Here is a 23,455-nt window from a genome sequence, read left to right as displayed (position 1 = left end):
ATCCTCTGTAGATTTTTGTACCTTGATTTTAATGGAAACAAGATATTAATCACTTTGGATGTTATAAATAAGTATTGATATTTATATGGTAAATGAAAGAATAATTGTACAACTTACAGATTAAATTCATTGTTTGTAAAACCTTAAGATCTATTTTTCTTTGAGGTATAAAATCTGTAATAGAGACTGCAGTGTCAGGCTTATTTTGTTTTCAAATAATGTGTACTGAAACGGAGTACTGAATATGACGACAAATTGGAAATTGTTTAATTTATTGTAAATTAATTTTCCAAATGTTTGGCAAAGTTCTGATGAAGTCAGTGTAATATAATGAATAAAACAAAAATACTGTACTTTGCATTTTGATACAAGAAGAACCAAAAGGTTGTGTATGTTGTCTAATAATAGGACCTTTCTTTAATAAAAATTGAGATTAGCCCAGTTTGTATCACAATATATTTCCACAAAGGACTGAGACTTCTGCCTGTTCATTTTGTGACCATTGGGAAGCCCAGAATGCTCATTTTATATTGTGAATGAGTGTGCATGCTATGCTTATAGTAAGAACATGTAAAATGCAATATAAGTTATATTAAATTAGTATCTCATAATGGAATTGTCTGGTGTGAGGCAGCAGTGGATAATAAGAAATTATGTTCCATCAGTCCACTACTTTTTCTATCAATCATTTCTGACACACACTACTTCTGTACATAGTACTGTTCTGTAAGCAGCAGACAATTTGCAAACCAGATGTTTGTCAAAGTAATGCATGTTCATGTACACACACACTTAATATGCCACTGAACCACCTAAACTTCCTTCACAGCTGCAAATTTTTGTGGAATGTGTGTGATGACAATGGGAGCTGTTACACTAAAATTGAACAAAGCTGTCACCGTGTGTGTTCGAAGGGCAAAATATAATCTTGAAGCACAATTCATTCACTGAACACTACGAAATGCATGGATACAGTATTTCAGGGCCAGCTCTGCAGTTAAATGTAAGAAATAGGCTGTTTTGTGCATAAACATTAGTCAAATCTCCATGCAGAAATTGGACTTGATGTAGAAAAGACAGAAGGTGCAGTGTGGAACTAAATGGTTCTGTTTGAGACATTGTTGGCCACATTGTAGTCTTGGTTTCATTTACATTGTTTGACCATATTCTTTTCAATTGTAGTCAAGTTTTGAGATAGTCACCAGGCTCTATTTTGTGCAGCTTGCGTTCTTCTCCAATTGATGAAGCAGGTCATCAGTATTTTGAATGAGCTTTGCACTCACACAATGCATTTTCTCTATAGGTCTTTGAGACAGTCCTCTTGGACATTCAAGAAACTTTATCAAGAAGATTTGATTTTCATTCATTACAAATCTCTGTCAATGACGATTCACGTGATTGCATGTGTCATCATTCCCCAGTGCAGAAGCTACAGACATAGCTATGTTAGTGGAAGCCTTTGATATAGTGAAGACATGTAACTGCTGTTTATAAATCTACTCTCACTGTAGGTCAGAGGAGTCTCACATTTTTATGAGCTTGATTACATTTGTGGATGAATAGATAATACATTCTTTAACATACCATGTACTTATTTCCTTCTATGCAATAACAAAAGACACTCACAAGGTCACTACATCTCAAATGTGCTGTGCTCCAGATCAGAATGTTTCCATTGTACTGAAAATCATAGATATTCTTCTTTTTGATTAACATCGAATTTAGAGAGTTAGAGTGAACTAAATGAATTTGTATTTAATTTGAGTATAAACTTTTCATCCCTCAATCATTAAGAATAATGAACAGTTTTCTTTAGTTTTCCATTTAATCAGTTATTTCTGAAACCACAATAAAGGGTTATGATATCAGTGTCCATCTTTCTGCTACGGTGAAGAAGTTTAAGTGAAATGTGACTACTGTCCATTGATTAACACTTGTTAGCTGTTCTTTTATAGCTGGCTTCAGCCCTTGACTGCATTAAATGACTACAGTGGGCAAGACAACTAAGGATGTCAGAGCTGAGAGGGAAGATGGTGAGGGGGATGCACATTAGTTTTGTGATAAATTATGGAATAGTTTTGAAATTCCATGAAATATAATTGTGGGTACACTTGCTACAAGTCAGTATCAATTACATGCTCTAATTTTTTTCCGAATGGATACTGAATTGATATGCGTATGCGTCCGGCAGGGTAATACGCGAGTTCAGTTTACAGAGATTTGTTTTTTCTAGTGGGACAGTGGGAGGGGAGATAGCAGCTGCCCTCCCCTGCCCCTGATTTGGCTATGCCCTTCGCAATGGGTTATCCATCATAGAATGTTTTGATTAGTATAATTATTACAAATCATGGGTCATAATCTGCAACCTTACCTTAAATATAGATTTATACTCTCCCGTTCTACTTATCTTTCTTATTTATCCATATGTTAGCAGTATGACTTGCATGGGCCTACAATTGAAGTATGTAATTCTTTGCATGTGCTGTTTTTTTTTAACTTATATTAAATGTTTAGGAAAATCCCAGTTGTCTGCCATCTGGAAAAGGTTGCTCTCTTTCACACAATAGAAATGTATATTGTGACCAATGAAGATTATATTTTATTCCTTAATGTTTCTTTATTTTTCAGCAATTTACTTCAAGTTAGTTACATTGCTGATACAGCTTCTTCCTCTCTTGTATCCTGCTTGCAGTTCTTTTAAAATGATATCAGCAATTTTCCTGATTCTTCTTGTAATGATTCTAGAGTATACCTTGCATGCTGTGTTTAATAAGTGTATTTGTAGTTTTTGCTATTGGACCAGTCACCTCTCCTTAACCTCGGAGTATCTGTGCATGCTCCTAATGCAGTCGTACACATTTATAAATATTGTAAATCTTTTAATCATTTCATGTGGTATATATCTGAGTAATTCACTAGCTGCTGCTACTTCTTCCTCCTCTATATTGTCTGCTGAAACATTTACTTTTCTGTCTGCTTTTATTTCTGCATCTTCCTCTTCCTCTATAATTATCTGCAGATCCTTATAGGACTGTAAGCACTCTCCTTGTTATATTATTTTGACTGCTGCTGTATTTCTTATCTGACTGTTAAGACATTTCAGTACTTTGTGAACATGTTCTGTCATCTATCTATGTGTTTAAATATTAGAGATAGATGTTTGCCATCATTCCTGTTGAATTTCCCCAATAACTTGATTAGTCCCATTTGACAGCCTTCAATATAACCCTGTGCCCTCAGTTGCTCATTTATTTCTTGATTCTACTCACGGGCTTTTTTAAAGCAGAGTCTACAAGAGAAGTACTGCACAAAAATGGAAGAATATCGAAAGATTTTCTACCTGCTTACACAAATCTGTTTTTGATACTCTTCCACAAATCTGTTTTAGATATTCTTCCACTCATCTTCATTGTCATTAACTGGTTTAACTGAGCTTTCTATTATTCACTTCTGATCTAGGTCAAGTATACATTCTTCTTGTAGAAGATTTATTTATTTATTTATTTTTTTGGAGAGTTGCGTCTCACATTACTAGATAGTAGTCACCATGTGCATGTCATCGCTATGTGTACTCGTGTTTATGACCAATTTTGCAATTGCTTTGTTGGCTAAGAAGTAATGTGTAATGCTTGTTAGCTCTCTTTCTCCCCATGCCACTTCATGTATTTGTGGATAAAATGATGGTTGGCAATTCTTAGTCTATTGTCTGCTACAAAATCTTTTAATATTCTTCCATTCCTGTGCAGTACACCTTCTCCAGTGTTTCCTAGTTGATTATCTAACAGCTTACCATCAGTTCTATCATTAAAGTCTCTCACCCTGATAATACAGGCTTTTTCATGAACTTTGATCCCGAGTATGTAGTAAAACTGTGTAGGTGTCTGTTTGAACTTCTAATCTTCTGATATGCATGCAACTGTCCAGCGGTATTGTAGTTAATGGTAAGAGGGAATTTAGGATGAACTGTTAAATCCATATGCAAATAATTTTCATTTAGACAATGCTCTATTAATCATGAATAACAGTGAAATTATTTGTTGACAACCTAGTTTTTCTTGATTGTAGAAGTACTTGATTTGGGACTGCACACAGTGGCATGCTGTACTGGTACCTCTGAATAAGCCTCAAAACTGCAGATTTTAAATTGTATGATAGAAGTTTTGTTAAAATTTAAGTGATGGGAAACAAAAATTTTGTTCATACTTTTAAAATGCCCAGGAAAGTTTAAGAAGTCTATATTTCAAAACATCCCCTGGAAAGTCACAGTTCTGGAAACTCAGTTTTTTACAAATCAAGCAGTGTGTGTGTGTGTGTGTGTGTGTGTGTGTGTGTGTGTGTGTGTGTGTGTGTGTGATTTCGATTTCCTTATTATTTACTTTTTTTAAATGAAGAAGATTAAAAGATGGTAATTGATGTAGTATGGCTTGTTTGAGGTTCTCCATTATTAGTAAAGTTGCTGAATTTTTATTCTCTTCAGTCTTTATTTTAGCTGACAACATAAGTGTTCTCCATGGCATTGGTTTTCATCCTCTTATTTATCTCTACTCTGCTCATTGAGTAAATTCACCATATTTCCTTGAATTACTTTTGTACCTCTCATTTTTAGCAACTAATTCAGCAGTCTCACAGTGTGTGTTTTGTATTTTGTGTGTTTTTTCCAGTATCTCTTGGGAGCTCACGCTCTGCAACTCCAGCATTTTCCTCACCCACTGGACAAGCTTCATCACCTTGCATTATGCAGTCTCCAATCACTGTCGGCCCACGACAGAACGTCTTCGTGCCGATTACAAATCCTGCTTCACAAGGGCAGAATATGCAGTCTTCTGCCAGTTCTCACTCCGGAAGTTTAATATCGCCATGTCAGAAATGGAAACAGACGTCGCCAGTGCAACCACATTTTATGGTCACTCCATATCACCAGCAACATGTTATCAGGTCAGAATATTGTGCGAGTATATGTGTTTCACTCAGTTACTGACGTTTCTGTGCTGAGTGTATGTTGAACTATAAGACTGGAAGAGCTTCCAATGTGTTTTGAGGATATGTATGGTTCTGGCTTCATTTTTGTGTGGATATCAACTATATGTTCAGTAAATCAAATTACAAAGAGCTTAGGTTGAAAATAGTTGCAGAGCGCAGTCATTTCAGCATTTTAGCTGTGGATTGTGGGAATTCTAGTCTTATACTTGATTCCTTGTTATATAAAGAAAACTGATCAGTTCAGTAAAGGCTTGCCAAAATAGCGGTAGATCTCCAGTCATACTAACAAATGATGGTGAAGTTATTTACCTTTAAGGAATGTGGTGGTGAAAATTCTGCAATTCCTGTAATGATAACAGTTGTGTTTTTCATGACTTGCTACAAAGTCCACACCTACTTTCTGTGTTGCAGCGGAAGTTGAAAATGTTATAAACTCAAGCAGAGGAGTACAAGGTGTGTGTACATGTATGTGTGAGAAAAATGTTAAAATTCCAGCTGCTTCTGTTATCAGATGCTGTAGTTTCCACAGACAGTATAACTTAAGTTCTAACAGGGCATATCACTAGATAGCAGTGCTACGAAGAAAGTCACAGTTTACTTTCCACATTTTCATTGAAAAAGGCACACTCAGCCATCACAGTATTGAACACTGGTGTGCACTTTATCATCTTGTAAGTTGTATCATACCATAAGACACAAACAATAGCACAGCCACAATGAACCAGTTTATTCTTTTACATACAAGCAAACAACAGTTGAGAACATACAACAAACATAGAAACAATCGACTTACTGATACAAGCTGTTGCTGACATTAGGTATGAGCACAGTATGAGAGTGTGTGTCTGCTGCACTGTGCTTATAGAGAGGATGGCTCCAGAAGATGTTGCAGCAGAAGCCGTGCCATGTGCACGACTCATGGCCCACCACAGGGGGCCTCTGGTGGCTGGCCCATGCAGATGCCATTGGCGTAATATTTGAAGTGTAGTGTGCCAGCGACATGGTGCTGTTGGATGCATCCAAGTGTTACATACAGGATTATAGGCTAATTCATTAATGAACATAATAAATAATGTGGTCCTACTGTCTCTTGCCTCCAGTAGTCAGGTACTTGGGAAAAATGTGTTGTTTCATGGATTGGCGTTACAGTATATGACATACAAAAAGACAGCTCCTAGATGAATTACTGTATGAGCAAGAGAAATTCAGAAGGCGAGGAGATTTAAATACCCAGAAGAATGGATAGAATCTTGTCTGACAGAAAAAGAAGCTATGAAGCACATTGGCCACTATGCATTTCGATGGTTCACTCCCTCATTTTCGGGTGGAGAATTGTTTAGTTGCATAGCTGTAGTTAGTGAAGAGGGCAGATGCCATTCCACAGCAACAAACTAAGTGCAAGGCTGGTTATGTTGCATCTTTTTCTTGTGATAAAATTGTGTATTTTGGAAAAGACATTGTTAAAGTTAAAAAAAAAAAAAAAACTGAATTTGTGAGAGTAAAATGTTTTACAGGAGAAGTAGTCAACAAAAGGCTGTGTGCTTGTTGCATGTACTCCCGAGTGCAATTTTACACTATTACTTCAAAGATGTTATATATGTCAGGGATATTGTTGCTTACACTGAATAGAAGGCTAATTGAAATGTGCCATTGCTGGAATTTGGCTTTTTGTTATTGTACATCACAAATCAGTTATTATAGTAAATGGTTATATACACAAATATATTTTTCATTTTAAAAAATATGAATGAGATGCAACAGAATATGGACATGTGCACAAGTTACTTATTATATTAGATAGTTATATATATACATAAATATTATTTTCTTTGGCACTTTAAAAATATAATGGACTTCAGTGGAATATGGACGTGTGGAAAATTCAGTTATTGTATTTAAATGCTTATATATAAACCATTACAACAGATCATACATATATATTCTTGGTTGTACATGTATATCATTTCTTGTTGATATATATTGTACATTGTAAGTTCAACCTGCAGTAATCTGTTTATATATAAGCACTTACATATAATAACTGAATTGTACACATGTCCACATTCTGTTGCAACTCATCCATATTTTAGACAAAGTAAATCACATTTATGTATATAAACATTTAATATAATAATTGAATGAAAAGACAAAGTTCAGCAATTGCACTTTTCAGATATCTTTGCATTCAGTGTAACCAAGAATATTTCTGACATTTTTGAAATAACTGTGTAAGCATAATGTACAGCGGATAGCATAGGCAACAAGCAGCAGTATGCAGCCTTTTATAAACTCTACTTTGCATGTGAGTACACTTTAACAGTGCCTTTTCTAAAAACACAATTTTATCACCAGCAAAAGATGCAGCATAACCAGGCTTGGCACTTAAGTTTGCTGCTGTGGAAAGACATCTTTGCTCTTCACTAACACCTGCTTTATACCAAAACAGTTTTCCACTTGAAGAATGATGTGGACCATCAAAACATGTACTAGCAAAATAAATAAATAAATGAGTGATGCACAAAACTTTTATTCATAGTAATCGACAGTCCCACCCCTCGTGATGCTGTCCTTTATTAACTAAATATTCAGTATAAAATTAGCATAAAAACTGACTATGCACCTGTACAGTAAGAACAATCTTTCAGTCATTGCAAAATTAAAACATTACCAGATAATTATCCACCCTGCAATCTCACATGTAACAGAAAGTCCAAACGTCATAAAAACAGGATTACTCTTAGGTTAGAATTCTGGAATGAAGAATCCTCATGAGATTATTGTGACCTTGAAGAACAGGAGTTGGTTAGCATAGAGGAAGAACGACTTAAAAACTATATATCCAGATTGAGAGGATCTCAAACACCATCAGGAAAAGGACTGTGTTCTTTGGACTCACCCTTATACTGGACTAGATGAGGTTGACATATCAGATATTACAGTTTAATGTGAGCAAGGGTAGATACATGCTCTAGATTCCAAGAAGTACAAATGGACCTGGCAGAAGTAGGAATACTGAAAACAAAGATTTCCCACAGGATAACTTTAAAAGCAAAAATTGAAGCTGCCATAGATTTCAAGGTAAGAATTAGTCCCAGGACAAAAACTTCACAAAGGTTTATAAATCGGGTCCATTACCAGTACTGCCAAGTCTAGCAGTCTTTCACATAGTGATTTGTGGTTTCCCTGTTGGAATGTTTCAAAGGAGAGGACCGTATGCTTTAGGTGCGACTATTACTACTGTTGCATGAAATTTATGGAAAGTTGTAGAGTTGAATGCTACTTATTTGTGGGTTAATTTGTATTTAGAGCTTTTTTCCCAGTTTCAGCCTTATGTGTTACAGCTGAAAGCAAGATTTTAAAGTTGAGATCACATGCAATGTAACTTAAGTTCCATATTTAGAAATGTGTAAGAATTGCTCTTATCTGCAGTGTGTTGTTTTTAATGGAATTAAATTTAGAAAACTGAAATGATTCAAAATTTTAAGTATGTTGGACTTACATGCAGCACTATATTAGTATGAAGTTCTCACCTGAGGGATATGAAAATAAGATGCCTCATATTGTTAAAATACATTACCCAGAGACCACAGACAGCGGATGTGATACATCTGGTCCAGTTTTAGTTGTCTTTGCGTGGTTCTGATGTGATTGATGGTTGCACTGTGTGTGGTATCTTAGGAAATCTGGAGTTATTTAAGAAATAAATATGTTTGTATATCCTGAAAGAAATTGTGCAATCCTTGATGAAATTATTAACCAGCATTAATCAGTATGGACCTAAAAAATTCACATTTGAGCCAAATGTGAATGTAGAGGCAAAATCTGCCTCAAAATGTGAGTTGGGCTGCCACAGGTTCCCTGGAGCTAATGAGTTCCCTTTTTACATTACACAGAACATCCCCATGGCAAATCACAAAATACCTTCAAGACACTGTCCATTCCAGCCTTCCATATAAGTGCTCACTCTCACAAAGAATGATTTACGAATAATCACCCACAACAATGAGGACATTCTTGGAGATACCATTATCTATAGCCTCATGGTTCATTCATATACTTTTCTTCGGTATCTTAGGAAATCTGGAGTTATTTAAGAAATAAATATGTTTGTATATCCTGAAAGAAATTGTGCAATCCTTGATGAAATTATTAATCAGCATTAATCAGTATGGACCTAAAAAATTCACATTTGAGCCAAATGTGAATGTAGAGGCAAAATCTGCCTCAAAATGTGAAAATGTGATCGCATAATAAATACTATTCCATAGTGAATTGTATCCAGATGAACCATTTCATCAGAGAGAGTTCTAAGCAGCTTAATTTTCTCGTGTAAATATCAAAAAAGTTACCTGCTTTCTATTACTACTGTTGCACAACAGCTGGCAAATCCCATTTTGAGAAGAGACTGTGCAGAAGAACACACCTGGAAAATAAAGAGTGCATCTATGCCTGAAAGAAACAAAGTATCAGTATGCTCATAAGTTAAGCTCTGGTCCTATATCAAACAGTGTGAGGTTAAATAATCTTTGTAAGATACATGCTACATGTGACAACTTACGACTCACTCATAGGGCTTAACCTCTCAGAACAAAGAAACACTTGCATTTGTCTGGTAGCTAAAGTTTGTATTATGCGAAATTCCACATACTAAAATGTGGCAGCTTTAGATGTGGGGTGTTTATAACTGCGGTTTCATAAGATAGTGGTAGAGATAGGTTCTGAAATACTTCATTTGCCACCTTGGTAATCAATTGTGCGGTGGCGATAACCAAATGGATCGGGTACCTCAGATTTGCTTTGTGTTGTACATAGTTCCTTATTTTGAAATGCATGAAGAGACTACTACTGGTCCATTACAGTGCTCAAATACAACTCTCATTGACACCAGAAGGGATCAGTGACCCAGGTGTCAATTTTGCTTTACAGAAATACAGAATATGGATGCAGGCTGGCTGACATGCTAGAAGTAGATGGGACTTGTTCAGCCCGCATGTTGTAGTATCTGCACTATAGCGATTAGACAAAAGAGTCTTCCTGTGAAGTGGAATAGAGTTTATTTTTGGTTCTACTTCCACTATAAGTACTTGTAGGTTCTATCTGCAGCAACGTGGAGTGTTGGTTGCACGACCCACTAAAGGGCACTTCAACATGTAATCGGAGCTTATATACTAGAGTTTCAAGTTCAGTGTTCTGCAGATTGTTTAATTATTGAACTGGATGGGAAAAGAGTTGTTTTCCAATAACTGTTTTTTTTATTCTTTGTTGTTATTCCATCCTAGACTTTCCAATTTCTTTTTAATCAATTTTGTCTTCAAGCACATAGTCTAGAAAACTTTCAAATTTCTATGTCTAACTATTTAAAAAATAAATAAAAATGGTAATATCACCAAAAAGTGATGCCACTTTGTTACATTATGAATCACACACTTAAGTGTTTGAGTTTTGAATGAAACTAGAGGGTGCATATTTGTCTTCTCTCATACAAGCAAAGATGTATACCATTTCATGCTTAATATCTTGTTCAAAATATAAAATGAGGATTGGCAAACATTTACTGTTTATTATGAATGCTGATTCTCTAAGTTTCTTTACTCAGCAGGCTTATATTGTTTATCTCGGATATTGTTGGATATTAGTTCTCTAAATTTACGTACTCACCTAACTTCCCCCTCCCCCCTTTCTCCTCCCCTGGTGATACTCGTGTAAGTTTCTTGATCATCTCTGTATCATTATAGCAGTGACTGAACAGGATGGCTACAATTGTAGCTGCCCACCAATGATTTTATTGAAACTGAATTGTTGAGGAACTTGGTCTCTCATTTCAATTGCACTGCATTTTCTGAGGTTGACCTAATAAATGTAGACCTTTCTGTGGCTCATGTTACAACTGGTTTGATATATGCTTTCTGCTTTGTAGTATCTTAACTTAGCAAGGTGGCTTGACACCCTAGACTTGTAATGAGTAGACATAGGGCTTCAATCCCCAGTTCATCTCTCCAGTTTAGTTTTTCTGTGGGTTTCCTAAATAACTTGAGACAGATTCTAGTATTTATCTTTAAAAATGGTCACACACAAATCCATTCATGTGACTGTAGGCTTTCCCGGCGTAAACTATTGATGAAGGTTTCTCGGGTCTCCAGCCGGGTGGTAGCGTTGATATCTCGCGACGTTTCGGGAAGTGTCATACTACCCATTTTCTGGCAAAGTGTCGAGATTCGCGGAGAGCGGGCTATTTATATGGCGGTCATCCCCTCCACTAGACCTCGGGTGGCTGCGGTGGACCGCAGGTCTAGTGGAGGGGGTGACTGCCATATAAATAGCCCGCTCTCCACGAATCTCGACACTTCGCCAGAAGATGGGTAGTATGACACTTCCCGAAACGTCGCGAGATATCAACGCTACCACCCGGCTGGAGACCTGAGAAACCTTCATCAAATCCATTCATGTTGTTGCCTAACCAATTGAGTCCTCCATCTAGCAATATCCTCAACATCAATGAGGCATTAAATTGCAACCATCTTTCCCATCACATTTTGAGTACAGCTCTAAATATTTCAGATAAACCACCAACACCAGAGGCATATACTCATATTGTAATCAAATACTTTTCTTGTGTCCTTGCAGTATCATATACTGTATTTACTCAAATCTAAGCTGCACTCAAATCTAAGCCACACCTGAAAAATGAGACTCGAAATCAAGGGAAAAAAAATTTTTCCCGAATCTTAAGCCGCACCTGAAATTTGAGACTCAAAATTCAAGGGGAGAGAAAAGTTTTAGGCCGCATGTCCAAATCGAAACAAAGTTGGTCCATTGTAATATGAGACACAATTTAGGTCGAATGAATGACGATACAGCTACAGTAGTTTGGTTCAAGTCGTAAGCTTAGCAGTTAAGCTTTACCAGGTAGCCACTGCTATGCGTCAGGCACTCCGTCCGTATTTATACGGGTACCCTTCCTTTTTGACATGCTTCATCTGGTTTGAATGGATTGCTTATTTTTCTTCGATCTGATAAGTGCCGTTCTCTTTGTTATAGGTTTTTACATCACTGTAAGCTGAAAATACATTATTGTACTGTGTCATGCATTGTTTGTCGCATTCTGATAATGAGTGTTTCGACCTGTTGCCGGTCGCGGGAGGAATTACCTCATAAGCAAAACAACGGCAAGAGACTGCTATTTATTGTTACTTACACTGCTGCTTTCTTTGATAGTGATCAACATGAACCAAATAATAGACGTGTATGATAGAAGATGTTCTGAACGTGAGTTTAGCGAAAATTTTTCTCCATTTGAAAATCTTTGCAGGCGCCTCTTTAGTACATTACATTCTGCACAGAAACTAGAGTCATCTTAGATTTGAAAATCTAGTCAATTGCCGGGCTTCATTTCTGACTGTATCACTATTAGGCATACGAATAATACGAATATCAACATGACATGATATGTATATTCTTCCGCGTTTGCTGTTGTCTCACTCTAGTTTCGTAGTTTATTAGGCAGACAGGATTTAAATGAGATAGCAGCAAACACGAAAGAATACATGGAAAAATGTTTATATCCGTATTATTCTTATGGTGAAGAGAATACTGCATGTGACTCACAATTCCTAAAAGTTGCTATTAGCAACCATCTCTTCTCACAGGTAGGAAAAAATTCAGAACGTAGAGTTGGCCATATTGACAAACATCCCAAACAGCCTTGCCAGTCGGATTTTCGTAGTACATTGAAATGCTGCTACATTCGAAAATGAACAATACAGAATTTGTATTTACTTCGTTGGATAATGTGTACTTTCTTTTTTAATTTATTTACTGAGGCAGAGGTTTTGGCGCCAGTATTTATCTTTGTGCCTGCAACACATGCCTGTGTAGCACTACATACATTCGATGGCAGAAGTTAGTTGTGGCAGCACCTACCAACATTTTTAGAACTTCCGCTTACTTTGCACTCGATTCTAAGCCACAGGCGGTTTTTTGGATTACAAAAACCGGAAAAAAGTGCAGCTTAGATTCGAGTAAATATGGTAGCTATTTTCTTTTAAGGTAAGCTTTGTTTCATCAAGTGGCAATTTCATCTAAACCATTCAGGATTTTTTCAAGTTCCTCAGCAGAGATACTTCCCATTAGACAATTATCATCCAGCAGAGATAACTGCCATTAGACAATTATCATCATGCATGAACAATTCAAGAATACTGCTGAGTCTGTCTGATGTACTGTTTGTGTTGTCAGTAAATACAGATCTGTAAGACACTTCCTTTGAGCCCTCTAGACATTACGTTTTTTTCTGTTGGCCTACAATAAGACGTAATGGGTTCCTTACAGAAAGAATTAATTTAACTACCTGCACCATAAATATTTTGCTATTTCAGTAGTTGTTAATGACGCATCAAGCAAAGAAAACATGAAATTAAACAATCCTAACTATGATTTTGTTGCACCTGTTTGCAGCTCCCCCCCCCCCCCCCCCCCCCATCCAAGGCTGATGTAGCATCTTTGTTTTCTTTTTCCACACTTTTAACTGTTTCATAACATATTTTAGTTACAGTTATTTTGGACATGCTGGTGAATGTTTTTGCCTAAAAGAGTTTGCCACAGAAGAAATGTATTGAAGAGATTGTCCAACATTTTGGTTTTTAAAGAATATTGAGAGAGACAGATGTTCCCTGTGTATCTGTTATGTGCAAAAGTTAATCTGAAAATTGCAGGTTTCATGCATTAATCTATTTCCATTCATCCCTACCAGGGATATTCAGCCTCATTGTACACCCTGTCTGGCACTTGTAAACCTAAAAGAATTTACTGTCTCCTCATTGCCCCCTCTTTTTCTAACACATGTTCATTCCCCCCCCCCCCCTCCCAAAAAAAAGAAAGAAGGTATTTTGGGGAATACTTTTTATCTTTCTAGTGATTTATTTCTGTTGGAAAATTTATTGTTTACACATCAACTGCTGGTCTAACAAAAGTAGGAAAGGTAACTGTAGAATTGTTTTGAAACTTGACATAGACTGAAGAAGGAAAGTACAGTGTGGTTGTAAATAAACTTTTACTGTCAAATTTCAGATGATAAAGCACAGCAATTGGTCATCCTTTTCTTGCAGGTTTTATTCGGCATATCTAGATTATGGCTTGTGCCTAGCCATTATCAATCCAACATTTGATAGTATGAATTCACCTTCTAGTACGTCAGTCTCCTGTTTTTCGGGCTTCTTGAAAGAACTTGTGATGAAGCAAGCTGAGATAATTTTAATTCCCCTCTTGTTTTGCCACTGCCTCCTTAAATTCATTTTGTGACTTTTAACTAATTATCATTAACATACATTAATATAATCTGCATTTCCATAAAAGAGAAAGATCGGCACTCAGTTTTAAAGAATATAACACCAGATCTTATTTTGTGCTTAGTTTTATGTATGTAATTGATTTTCTGATTTATTTTGACTATTCTTAGTTAGTATCATTTGTTATAGGGTGAAATCAATGATTGTTTCGCAACTTAAATTCTATTGTTGACATATAAACAAGTATAAATTGCGTAATAATTGTAAACATTTGGAAGATGAAGTACTAGTAATCTTAAATTAAAGTATTTATTTAGCTCTATTCAAAAACAAGTTAGCAAAACTAACCCTTAATTAATTCCAAAGTAATTAACAGTTTTGTCAGAAGTATCGTTTGGGTAACTATATTTGTTAATTTCATCAACCAATTTTTCGATGTATTCAGTTAATTTAATGACTTAAGTTTTAATTGTAATTTATGTAAATTTAACTTAGAACAGTGTGTAGTTTCAGTACCAATTTTCTGTCACGGCACAGTCAGTCCATGGCCGGGTTTCAGACAAGTAACCTGTGCTGGTTAGAACAACAACAATGCTTCAAATTAACTGTGAAAGAAGTGTTAAACAATTAGGCTGTGTGTAAAAACCTGTGACAGTGTCTGCTCCAGAGGTACCTGATTATTCTTCAAGAACTGTGAACTTTGTGGTTAGGTTTTACTGCTCATAGATGTTCAACAAGAAAATGTTGTAGCCGTATGTGGAGTTTCACCTGCTAACTATTAATGAGGCTTATCAAACATTAAACATTAGTGCACTGGCCATATAACTGTGTATTATTGGGGGGTTGTTAACAGTGAAATTAAAGTACTGTGAAATGCAACTGTGCATCTGTTGGCTGCATTATTTAAAGTAGTCAGTGTTAGAATCCACAACCCCCATTTTTCAGCCAGTGTAGCAACGCAGTACGTCGACAGTGAGGACAACAAACGACGAATTAAAAGCAGATGGGACCGCCACAAACTGTGACAGAAACTCGAACAATAGGGGACTGACAAACTAGAACATGCATTGATAGTATGAAATGGTGCATTGATAATGGCTAGACACTAGGTTTGCTGAATAAAACCTGCAAGAAGAGGACAACTGATTGCTATGCTCTATCATTTGAAAGTCATATACAGTTGTTGAGTGCACTCACATTCCTAATGGAAGGTACCCAGATAAAACGTGTACTACTTGAGCCAGTGTAGACGGGACACTATTTACTGTATGAGTACACAACTTTATAGGAATGATGACCATGCTGTGCACTGAAGGATTTCTGGTGTTAGTATTGTTAGTGTCATGACTTGCTGTTAGGCATTGGCACTGATACGGTAACTATGATGGAACACAAGCAGCAGTGTGCATTACAGCAGCAGAGAGTCAACAAGGGTCTGTAGAAAGTGAGTAGGCTGTACTCATGAAGTTGTATCAAAACAGCAGCAATAGTGCTGCTGTTCTTTGCGAGTATTGACACATTAAAGGAATACAGAGAGGTCCTCTTTCCACACCGGAGTTGGATAATGGGATTTGGAAGTTTGAATTAACCGGTGATTTGGAAATTGCTCCCGGGGTTGGCCAAGAGCCAATTGCACCATGAATTGTTGAAGAAGGTACTGTTGCCATGGCTGAGAATGCTGTTCACAATGTGCTTTCTTCAAGCAGTGCATAAGCTGTGTCACCACCTTCCTCCTAGATGTGGTACTAGTCTGAAAACTGCAGTATTTATCTGTAATAATTTTCAGTCCTTACGTAAAATTTTAAATTCTTGGCTGGGTAATTCTTTAGCTCTAAGAAATAACTGAAAGATGAGATTTGTCATACTGAGATACTCGTTCCTCACTACAACCATGTGAAAACTGAAGGAAAAATGTTTTGAGAAAGAAGCACAGTGGACCATTTTGACAGTCGAAGGCATTGAAAAACAATAGCTTAGCAAAAATCCTCTTCTGAAGGATGCGGCAGTGAACAAGAATATTTATTACCACCTCTAGTGTCCGTTAATATAGAATATTCCTTTCTCTATTTATAAATATTTGCAGAATGATCGCAGATACAGTCTCACTCAAAATTCACTGAAGTGTTGAATGTTAATGTTTTAACAGTGTCTTGATTGGATTCTCTCTTTATATTTTTATCTTCATTATTACTTGTAATATGTGGATAGGATATTGCTTTTATGAAGTTCTCAATAACTTGGGCTTTGTTTTTAACATACAGTTGCTACTTTTTGCCCCATTTATTGTCCTTCTATCTTCTCCCTTCTTCATCCCATTTCTGACTGCTCTTTCTATTGTATCTTATCCTCGTTGTCACCTGTGGAACCTGCGGTTGCTGAAGTGTTGCATATTAATGTGGTTAAGTTTCACAGTTTTACAGATTTAATAAGCCATGAACTCTGTAAATACACATTCAACAATTTTAAAATTTTAAAAGGAACAAATATAATAATTTGATAGGAATTCCTTTGTACTGAAAAGATTTTGCTTTTGACAGAGTTCAATACACATTGAATTTTCCTTATTACTGGCAAGAGATTTTTGTATTTTTTTTTTTCTTTCTATTTTTCACGTACTTTCCATAGCAAAAAATGTCTGGTTACTGTACGTCTTTCATTCTTTTCTGAGTGTGTTTTTATTTACAGGCCCGAATTACTTCGTCCGAATCAAGTTAGTGTTCAGCATTCACCACCTCATCCGTCACCGGGTAACATGGGATCTTCACAGAATCACACATCTGGCATGGCAACGAGTGTCATTCGAATGTCACCAAATCCTGGGCGTGGACCACTAACATCTTCTGTGATGAATTCCCATCAGCAGCACCATTCGTGGCACATTGACAGTCCAGTTTCTTGCTCCTATAGTGATGTTCCATCACAGCAGCAGTCGAATGATGGGTATCCAAATAGTGTAACATCCACTCCACAGCATCACCACCAGCAACAGCAGAACATAATCCTACAACAGGCTCTGACGAGTCCTCAGGATCTGCAGACAACACCACATGCACATACTGACCCAGTTAGGTCGGAACGACATCTAAAGCAGCCGACACAGCATAGTAGTATTCCGTTGTTACCAATGGTGAAAAATGAAGCAATAGATTGCTCTGCTTCGGTAAATACTGTTGGCAGTGATGAAATTTACTGTGTAATACAACAACAAGCACCACAGCCTGAAAAGAAATACATCACAGTGAAGAATGACTCTGAGAAACTTCCAGCTCTCGTGACAAATCACGTTCCCACTTCAAATCATCTCCAACAATCAGTAGTTGTTGACAGTGCATCAGTCTTGAAACAGGCCAGTAAAATTGGCCTTCATGTTTCTACATCGCAGGCTGTAGAAACAGCAAAGACGCCAACAACCCGGGAACAGTCGCCACTGACTGTACCTCCGGTGAACAACCAACCTGTAATTGTGCACCCTATGCATCTTTTGCCTGTACTGCCACCTGCTCAGAAAAGGGGAGAACCTCGGGAAAGAAACAACATCAGTAAGTACACAAACAAGTTTTGCATTTTATTAGTACTAATTGATCATTTCACTGTGATTATACTTGTCAATGTGTGTCATATTCTGTTTTGTTTCTCACTAATACTTCTGCTGTTGTTTGGCATATCATAACAGAATTGTGATAGTATTTTTACCAGTTTTGAAGATTGAGAAATTGGGCTGCAATTTTATGTTCCATTGTCAATTTGTTTAAGGAAACTGGGAATATTTGCATTGGAATGAATGAATGTGTGACTGAAACCCCAGTCCTCACCTCACTTAGTTCTTAGGGTGGTTGTGATCCCCTTTTTCAATGTGTCATACATGTAAACTTAACCTAGAAAAAAAGAGGCAAATACAATTCATCTTTATGCTAGTTAAGAAAGTGGTAAGAAAAATACAGAATTCTACAGTAGTCTGAGCTTCCACATACTATAGCAATGTAAAAATTATTGCATGCAAGGTAAAAGAAGAAGAAATCCGTCACTGCATCTCTCATTTCTCACTCATCGACAAGGGTGTCATAGGTGTGGAATATGAGTTCAGATTTGACAGGACTGTGGAACACTTAAGCCATGTTCTTTGAGAGGTTGTCCTGACATTCACCTTTAGTGGTGTAGGAAATGTAAATTGGGATGACCTTCAGTGCATTTGAAGCTGAATTCTTGTTGCAGTCACACACCTCTTGTGTTTCTTGTAGACTGTGATTGAGAACTTAATGGAGAACCTAAGAGAAGATTGGGAAAAGCATGAATAACAAACACTAAAACACACACACACACACACACACACACACACACACACACACACACACACACCCCTGTATAGCTATATTGTACTGCCACATCAGCCCTGCAGCTTGAATAATGGGCTGAGAGATTGTGTCAGATTGAGTGGGCCACAACTATTTGTGCCTTCATGTTGTTTGAGAACACTAAAACAAGATAGGAATACTGCACAAGAATGAATCTGTAGGGCCAGATGCCACATTTTGTGGAAAGGGATCTTTTTTTAAGGCTTGATGGTTGCTGAGCTTACTGGTAATGCAGCTAATGAAAAGATGAGATGATGAAATTTGCTGTCCTGTATAACTTTCATTTAATTATTTTATACCTCATTTGATAGAGACAAGAACTGAAGATATTTTGTGGCATGTAAAATATCAGTTTTTGATAGTTTTGTAATGAGAAATATTTTTCCTCCAGGTGCAAATAATTCTCAGTCCCTCTCCTTATATCCTTGGGAGTCTCTAGTACCTATACTGTCAAACCCGCAGAGCAACTCTTCCTCACCACCCCTCAATCTATCACCACCTCTATCTGGTCCACCTGCAGCATCAACTTCATGTTTCTCGGAGTCCGTGAAGCACGAACGAGAAAGAGAAATAAAAACGAGTGACGATCTCGATGGCTCGGGAGGAGATGCCGACTGTGTTGACATGCTCCCTCCAGGAGAAGAAGAAGACGATGTATTTGAACCTGAGGGCACATCTTCAGATCAAACAGTTATCGATGCGGCTGCGGCATGCAAACGCAGAACACAGTCCCTCAGTGCCCTACAGAATACAAAGGAACCTCAAAGTCCACAAAAGGTAGATTATTTGCAATTTGTTTATTTGTAGTCTTGAAAAGTTATGTAACAGTATGTGTGATATTTAGGTTGTGTTCTTTCTGCTTACAGTTTTACCGCCAAGCATTGTGCTACTTTCAACTGGTTACTTGTACATTTCTGTCTTCTGGTCTTAAGATTGCAGCAACTTCACTCTCCTTAAATTTCTCTCTGTTTTCACTTATATTTAACTCCTTGTAAATAATATTTATTGTTGGCTTACAAAAACTGTGTCAGTGTAGCTAACATTATAGAGATATCATGTTTTGCGTCAAATTAGTGACTAGTGATGTCCATTTTATAAGTAACTGAGAATACTACCTAGTATTTTTAGCAGGCCATATGATGTATTGTTAATTTGTAGATAACTATTTGAGAAATTACATGTTTATTTGACTAGGAAGAAATGAACATGGCAAACCCCTGAAAAGAGCCCTAAATCTGAAGTTTTGTAGATTAACTATCTCTTGTGGGGATTACGTAGATTATAAACCTGTGGAAAAGTCATAGAGTGCAGTTGTCTCAAAAATCGCAGCAGTGTGTAAGGACTTTCAACATAGAAGGAACTAAAGTATAAAAAATGGCATTAAGAAGGAAAAGTAGGCCAATCTTTAATTGCTCATTTGAGAGTGCCACAAGTATGTGAATCACATTGTCTTGATATAGATTGATGCAGTTAAGATACAAAAGAAGAGAAGAAGGGAATTCATAAGTTATAAAAGAAGTAACAAAAATGGAAGTCAGTTCAGTGCTAACCAAATAGAGCTTCAGGCTGCTAAACAGTGGACTGGCACGTAGATAAAGTGAAAAACTGAACAGCCTTCAGACAGATTCCTTCATAAGAGCTTTCAAATAGACATGCAACAATTTTGAGAATCACAAAGTGGTGGAAAGGCATAAAAAAGAAAAAAGTACTTCTAGCTTTTGGAATAACAGGTTCCTTTTACATGGAGCAAAGAGATTGTTTGCTAGTGGAGGTTGTAAAGGGGGAACAGGCAGCTCGTTCAGGCCCTATGTTAGAGGAAGCCACATGTTGGGAGAAAGGAAGCAAAGCTGAAGGAAAAATGCACCAGAAGCAGTAGGCTAGAGTAGATCAATGTAGAGAGCAGCAACTAAGTTTTGAAACTGTGCAAGTAACTGCTCCCAGAAAAGCCAAATGACAGATTGCAATACTGGTTTCAGGTATGACGAGCATCCTTCAGTGGCTTAAAATGTTCCTTATACATGTAAAGTGTGAGAACTGTGTGTATTTGTTATGAATGTGTTGCTGTTTTTATTTTAAAAGAAAAAAATAATTAAACTTATCTTAATAATAATGATAATGTTGGATAGTGCTGTCTGAAATACGCGCATTTCTTACAAAGCTTGATATTAGCTGCTGATTTGTTTTCTGGAGATCTTTGTTCATTTCAACAGAATTTTTTTTTTAATTGAGAAAATTAGGCCCCTTACTATTTAAGTTTTCCATTAAAACAAATAAATATACTCAATAATTTAAATTTCCAGGTGAAAGAGAGAGATCGAATACGTAGACCAATGAATGCATTTATGATATTTAGCAAAAGACATCGAGCTTTAGTCCATCAGCGCCACCCCAATCAGGATAATCGAACTGTATCAAAGATTCTCGGGGAATGGTGGTATGCATTGGGTCAAGAAGAAAAAAGGAAGTATCATGACCTAGCACTGGAGGTAAGCAACATTGCAAGCTCCTTCTCTGTGAGATTTATGTTAACAGAGATCCATGGATATTATCTTGTCATTTTTAGCAAATTGCCATTAACATTTCAATATAGTTACTGTTGTAATGAACGGTTGGTTAGATTGTCACATTTTACTGGGTTGAAAAATGGAATATTTATAGAATGACGATGAAACTACTAGAATAAAAAATTAGCTTTCACAAGGATTATGAGTTTTTGGAGTTCCGTGCCTTTATTTAACAATATAACACTATAACACTATTACGCAGTATAAGTCCCTTATAGTATGTAATGATAAGCTCAATAAATCAATAAAGAGCAAATAAAACAAGAGTTATTGCACCAAAAGTGGCAAAAAAGAAAATTATTTTTGTTAAAATGCCAGTGAAGGTGCAAATGACTGTACTGTTAACTGTTAATTAGACATGGCTTCTAGAATGTAGTTAACTCCTGTTACTGGGTCATTATTGAATCACTAACATGTAATATTTAGGTGTGTAGCTTGGTGGATAAGTTTCAGACTAAAAGTCCATAATTGTGGGTTTCAATCTTCATTCAATCCAAGGATTATTTCTGTTGCTTATCACTTCTTTCACCTCTGGCAGTCATAACCAATTTGAAAAGTGCCAAGTGGTAGGTACCATGGTTCAGAGTTCATGCGGTACACTCTCTGTAACTTGTTGGGGAAGTCAGTTCAAAGATAGGAGGAAGGGGATTCCATACTGCATCTAATAGCATCATGTTGGTAAAACGCTGCTATATTCAAACCAACCTTCAGGTTGAGGACAGATTTATCCTAAAGATTGGTAAAGCAAAGTAAAGGTAAATTTTATTGAGTTGATTTAAACCTGAAAATATATCTTGCAGATATAGTATTTTTTATTTAGTTTTCCTCAGATATTTTTATGTAGTTGTGCTTTACTTTTCTCAAGTACTGGTACTTTTGTCATTACTTCTGTATGACTTGCAAATTATAGGTAAAGGAGGCACATTTCAGAGCTCATCCTGACTGGAAGTGGTGTAGTAAAGATCGTAGGAAATCTTCAACAAGCTCCTGTAAAGGTGAGCTTCGTGGGAAACTTGGATCAGTAGATGAAGGAAGTGATACAGTCCAAAGCGGGCAACAAAGCCCAGGACCTGTCCAAAATGTCACTCATTCCCAGCCAACTGACAATAGTGGAATTCCAGCTGTTTCTGCATTTCAAGGAGATGAACTACAAAATGTTGAGGTATGTGTAGTAAGATTTCATCAGTTCTCTTTGTAAACCTTGTGTCTGTGTCTCGTGCAGCTCTACTAGTAACATACAAGAGGGTTTCACTATTGTACTAAATTGTGGGAATGCAGTGCTGGTTATGAATTTGGTACGTGGAGATGGTCTTCAATACAATTTGGCAGGAAATGCAGTGATAATATGCTATGCATATTTAATTAGCTTAAAAAGTTACCACCATGAATTGGACATGAATACTGGGAAAATAGGGGATGATCTTATATTTTGGTAGGTTTCTGTTTTTGGAGGCTGTTTATTGGATGGTGTCTGGCTTGAGTGAGAATTGACACACAATGTGGAGCAAAGAAGTGTAAGTAGCACAGTTCTGAAATACAGTGCATGCTGCAATGCAGAGCAAAAGTATCTTGCACAGCATTTTTGCTGGAAGAGTTACAACTGTGTTAGTTTCTTCCAGTATGTGTGTAATTACCCGGAATTAGTAATTAGTATTTCCCCTGCACCTAATGTAACATTTGAGGACAAGGACAATAAATTGTGACTTGACTTCCGCAAGGCATTCGATACAGTTCCCCACAGTCGTTTAATGAACAAAGTAAGAGCATATGGACTATCAGACCAATTGTGTGATTGGATTGAGGAGTTCCTAGATAACAGAACGCAACATGTCATTCTCAAGGGAGAGAAGTCTTCCGAAGTAAGAGTGATTTCAGGTGTGCTGCTGGGGAGTGTCATAGGACCATTGCTATTCACAATATACATAAATGACCTGGTGGATGACATCAGAAGTTCACTGAGGCTTTTTGCAGATGATGCTGTGGTGTATCGAGAGGTTGTAACAATGGAAAATTGTACTGAAATGCAGGAGGATCTGCAGCGAATTGATGCATGGTGCAGGGAGTGGCAATTGAATCTAAATGTAGACAAGTGTAATGTGCTGCGAATACATAGATAGATAGATCCCTTATCATTTAGCTACAAAATAGCAGGTCAGCAACTGGAAGCAGTTAATTCCATAAATTATCTGGGAGTACGCATTAGGAGTGATTTAAAATGGAATGATCATATAAAGTTGATCGTCGCTAAAGCAGATGCCAGACTGAGATTCATTGG

At 36.9% G+C, this 23,455-nt stretch overlaps 1 protein-coding gene across 1 annotated transcript in view; it reads left to right on the top strand.

Moving 5' to 3' along the window:
- LOC126185073 (putative transcription factor capicua) overlaps positions 1-23,455 on the top strand; it is a 316,920-nt gene that overhangs the window by 126,145 nt on the left and 167,320 nt on the right. The window contains exons 7-11 of the mRNA XM_049927858.1: positions 4,662-4,935; positions 16,950-17,803; positions 19,008-19,393; positions 20,917-21,102; positions 22,091-22,342. Of these exons, the coding sequence (XP_049783815.1) occupies positions 4,662-4,935; positions 16,950-17,803; positions 19,008-19,393; positions 20,917-21,102; positions 22,091-22,342 (1,952 nt within the window). The remainder of the gene's footprint in view (positions 1-4,661; positions 4,936-16,949; positions 17,804-19,007; positions 19,394-20,916; positions 21,103-22,090; positions 22,343-23,455) is intronic.

Source organism: Schistocerca cancellata, chromosome 4 (assembly GCF_023864275.1).
Source record: "Schistocerca cancellata isolate TAMUIC-IGC-003103 chromosome 4, iqSchCanc2.1, whole genome shotgun sequence".
In the NCBI taxonomy this organism is placed as follows: domain Eukaryota; kingdom Metazoa; phylum Arthropoda; class Insecta; order Orthoptera; family Acrididae; genus Schistocerca; species Schistocerca cancellata.
Note: the sequence above shows the minus strand (reverse complement) of the source record. Positions and strands in the feature narration are given on the sequence as shown.